The sequence below is a fragment of the Miscanthus floridulus genome, chromosome 6 (genome assembly GCF_019320115.1).
Source record: "Miscanthus floridulus cultivar M001 chromosome 6, ASM1932011v1, whole genome shotgun sequence".
Taxonomy (NCBI): domain Eukaryota; kingdom Viridiplantae; phylum Streptophyta; class Magnoliopsida; order Poales; family Poaceae; genus Miscanthus; species Miscanthus floridulus.
Window position 1 is genome coordinate 34,027,580 of NC_089585.1, and position 4,224 is coordinate 34,031,803.

At 50.0% G+C, this 4,224-nt stretch overlaps 2 protein-coding genes across 2 annotated transcripts; both read left to right on the top strand.

Annotated features, from left to right (window-relative positions):
* The first annotated feature begins 381 nt into the window (after positions 1-381).
* On the top strand, positions 382-1,280 carry LOC136458046 (uncharacterized). Its single transcript, XM_066458048.1, has one exon. It carries the CDS (start codon positions 601-603, stop codon positions 1,051-1,053), a length of 453 nt encoding a protein of 150 aa, XP_066314145.1. The 5' UTR covers positions 382-600; the 3' UTR covers positions 1,054-1,280.
* Positions 1,281-2,617: 1,337 nt separating this feature from the next.
* On the top strand, positions 2,618-2,950 carry LOC136458047 (uncharacterized). Its single transcript, XM_066458050.1, has one exon. The coding sequence runs from the start codon at positions 2,681-2,683 to the stop codon at positions 2,948-2,950; it is 270 nt and encodes an 89-aa protein (XP_066314147.1). The 5' UTR covers positions 2,618-2,680.
* Positions 2,951-4,224: the final 1,274 nt, after the last annotated feature.

Consider the following 4,224-nt stretch of genomic DNA (forward strand, 5'->3'; position numbering starts at 1 on the left):
TTAGATGTTTTTACAAGTGTTTTAGATGCATGTTTCAAGTGTTTCATTTATCTTTAGACGTATGTTGCTATTGTTGTATCAGAATATTTTAAAAGTAAATTGGGTGGTGCATCTCCCTTCTCGCCTCCGTGTCTCCTCCTCCCGATGTCGACTGGGCATCCGTCGTCTCCTCTCTCTTCTAGATGCTGGTGACGTTTGGCGCACAAAAAAAAAAAATGACCTCAGGCGCGGACTTGCGGACGCTAGACGCTCCGTTGGGATAAACACGAAACATCCGTCACAGTCGCATTGACGCGCCGCACGCACGGCAGGTAGTACGTACGACGCACGCACCGAGCTGCAGTTGCACGGCACCGTGCGATCGAGCCAAGTCGTCACGACAAAATGACATAATCGAGCGGGCTGTGGGGGCCCGTGGCGCCGATCCAGCTTCCTCAATTCCGGGTGCCAGGGACGCTTGTTTTCCCTCAAACCCAGCGGCCGTGAAAGCGTATCCTCGCAGCATCCAACAGACACTGTGCGGGTATTCATGGCGCGCCGCCGCCCACCATTGAAATAAAACCACGCGCGGCCCACAGTCTGCAGTGTTTGTGTTGTTCCATGCATAAATCTCCCGGCTCCGTCTCCCCTTCCCAGCCATCGGCCATCGCCGTGAATTCCGACCTGCTGCCACTGCTCCACTACACCATCCATCTGCACGTACAAGCTAGCACACCACCACTTCCACCGCCAGTTCTTGTAATCTTGTTGGGCTGTCCGTTCCACTCGCTCATGGCTTCCATCGTTCTCCTGCTGTCGGAGCTGCTGGGCGGGGAGAGCGCGAGCGTGCTGGCGGCCGAGCGCTACATGGGCGGCCACCGGAGCCTGGGGGAGTTCCGGCCGGCCGTGACGGAGGCGCCGGCCAATCAGGGCCGAGGGCCAGTGGAAGACCAGCACGCGGCCGCCGCCGGGACAGAGCTGGTGCGGGCGGAGGAGGACAAGAAGAGGAAGGAGGAGGATCCGTTCGAGGACCTCGCGGTGTCCAGGATCGCGGTCGACATCATGTGGCCTTGAGGCAGAGTGGGAGACTTATTAGCCAGAGTCGGTTTGCCCACCCAGACTTTAATTTGGGCTACTCCTAATTGTTTCTTGCTCTCTTCGTTTGCGTAACTCACATGCTCCTCTAGTCGCTTCCGGTTATTTCTATTTATTACATTATTACAAACATGTAAATATGTGTATGAAAAAAAAAACGGATTGCTGAATTGTGGCCGGGCCATGTAATGTCAATTCTTCCCTAACATGGTTGCTGTGCATACCTTGTTTTACAAACTGACACGGTGGACCGGTGGGAAAAGGCATAAAACCAGGGGAGGGGACAGAACAGAGTTTTCTATGTAAGCATTCGCCAGCCGCAAACCCGCCCACAGGAGGAAGAGGACCCGGCCACCGGGCCAGGCTGCTGTGGGCTGAGATCCGCTGGTTTCCTTGTGCTTCCGCACGAACGAATGAACGAACGGGATTTATCATGCGGTACTCAGCGGATCAAGGCCGCATGGCCAGGCTGCTGTTCAAGGACGTGGTCTGATTCTTCTAGATTGCCGTTAATTTAACAGGCTTTCTAAGGGAGCTGCTGTTTTTGTTTTTTTTCCTCTCGCTGCAGGAGGAGGATGAAGACTAAAGAGACTTGAAATTTACCCCTAAGCTTTGCTTAAAAATCATTAGGCCATCTCTTTGTTTTTTTTCTTTCAATAGAAATCGCGGTAAATCTTTACCGCCACTTGGACAGAAATTCTACGTATAATACTCTACCAAAACACCATTCATGACGAAGGCACCGATGAGAAAAGACTGCTGGCACGCACCAAACAAACGCCGGGTTGCAAAACACCGGTTGATAAATTCCAAAACGAAATCGACAACCAAAGAACCAAACGAATCTGCCCCAACGTCTGTTCCGTTCGGACCAGGGAGAAACAGACAGACGTCAGGCACCACGTACCGACCGGCCCGACGTGACGACCACCCCAGCTGCAGCTGCACGTACGCCGCCGGGGCCGGGGCAGGTTGACTACGTACGCTGCCGGTCGGCCGCAGCCAGAGGTCCCTCCAGCTGAAACTGGAAATGCGCGAAGCCATCCCACTGCGTGCAGCGCGCAACGGCACGCATACACACACACACACGTATATAAGGCGGTGTTTGGTCGCCCCTTCTAAATTTAGTCGGTGTTCCATTGAATGTTTGACATATGTATGAAGTATTAAATATAGACTAATTACGAAATTAATTGTATAGTTTGTGACTAATTTGCGAGACTAATCTTTTATGTCTAATTAGTTCATGATTTGACAATGTGGTGTTACAGTAAACATGTGCTAATGACGGATTAATTAGGCTTAAAAATTTCGTCTCGTGAAGTACTAACGAATTATGTAATTTATTTTTTTATTAGTATCCAAACACCCCATATAACATCCTTCCCACACACCACCTAAATTTTAATCACACTAATTCTCCCGCCTCCCCGTCCCATTCTCCCTCCGTACCATCGTCCGTCGTGCACGACAACACACACAATCACCAGTTGCAGTTGCGCTTGCGCCCGTTCCTAGTGCCTGCCTGTCTCTTGCTCGATTTGTTCCGTTTTACTGTGTGTGTGATCCATCTGGGGCTAGCTTAGCTGTACCATCTCAAAATCTCATGGCGCCCATCGTGCTGCTGCTGTCGGAGCTGCTAGGCGGGGAGAGCGCCAGCGTGCTGGCGGCCGAACGCTACATGGGCGGCCATCAGACCCTGCGGGAGCTCCGCCCCGCCGTGACCGGGCCGCCGGCGGCAGCGGCGGCCAACAAGCAGGACGAACAACGTCCGGAGGCCGCCGGCACGGCACGGTGCCAGGAGACGAGGAATAACGAGGAGTGGTTCGAGGATCTCGCGGTGTCCAGGGTAGCCGTCGACCTCATGTGGCCATGAGATCAGCTACTGACTTGAGCGTGTGTGCTTCCTGTCCAGGGTTGCGCAACACCGATCTTGCTCTGTTCGTTGCTTTCTGATTCTTTCTATTCAGCATCCATGTAAATGTATCTATTTATTTATGCCATGTATGTAAAACAACTGCTGGAAAATGTATCTATTTATTTATGCCAGATACGGATACGAGTATCGGATACGATACATATCGGATGCGAGGATACGCTATTCTCGAAAAAAATAATGACACGAGGATGCGGTAGTGTTTTTTAATATATTATTTTTAGTAACTAAAATAACAAACCAATAGCAAGTTTATTAAGGGGGCTCTATTTAAGTTAGAGAACTCGTATATAAAAGATAGGAAACAAATCGAGAGATGCGCATCATGTATACGTATATATTAATATAAACAACAAACATGCTAGTTCGTATGAAAGATTTATTGCCCTGTTCGGTAGGACTGAAAAATACTGTTCCAGCTGATTGCCGTGAGAGAAAAATATTATTCTGGCAGGATGTGAATAGTGATTTCGTGAGTGACACAGAGCCAGTCAACCGGTAATCAGTCAGCCGAACGCGCCCTTAATATAATTTTTTAAAAAATAAATTACCTGATTGATAGCCTTGTACAGGCAAATGCGGCCAGCGCATACCGGCCTGCTTAGGTCCTGATTGACTGATGTGATGTCGTTAACAGGCGCCGTGATTCGGGCCAGCTACAGCAAACGCGCGCTCACCGTTCAGGGATATTTGGGTCCGTTCTTAGAGGAATTTAAATGGTTCGGAAAAATTTGTGCAAAAAATGTGAATCCGTCGGATTTAAGGGCACGCGGGGCCTCGTCGTGATGCGCTTGCGTTCTTCGATGCACGGCGGTGCCTCTTGCTCGGCAGCTGGCCTTGCAGTTGCAGGTTGCGCCAAGGGCGCAGGTCAAGTCAGCTAGCAAAGATGCCAACCCCAACATACCAGCGGCCGGCGGCTGACGCCAACGAGCGTGTCAATGTGTCGACAGCGCACGGTGTGGGTTCTCTCCGTCAGGCATAAGACAATGATGATGGATTGATGGCGACATGAACAAAATCGTGCCACAGGTTCATTTGTCGTGCATAAATCCCCACGTCTACGTGGGCCCTCTATCCTAAATTATCTGTCGCTTTAGGTTTTCATGTCACAAAGTTGACTCGATTTATAGAAAATACGTGCAATATTTATATCTCTAAATAAATTTCTTAAAAAACTAGATTCAAAGATCTTTCCAATGATATCAATTATATAC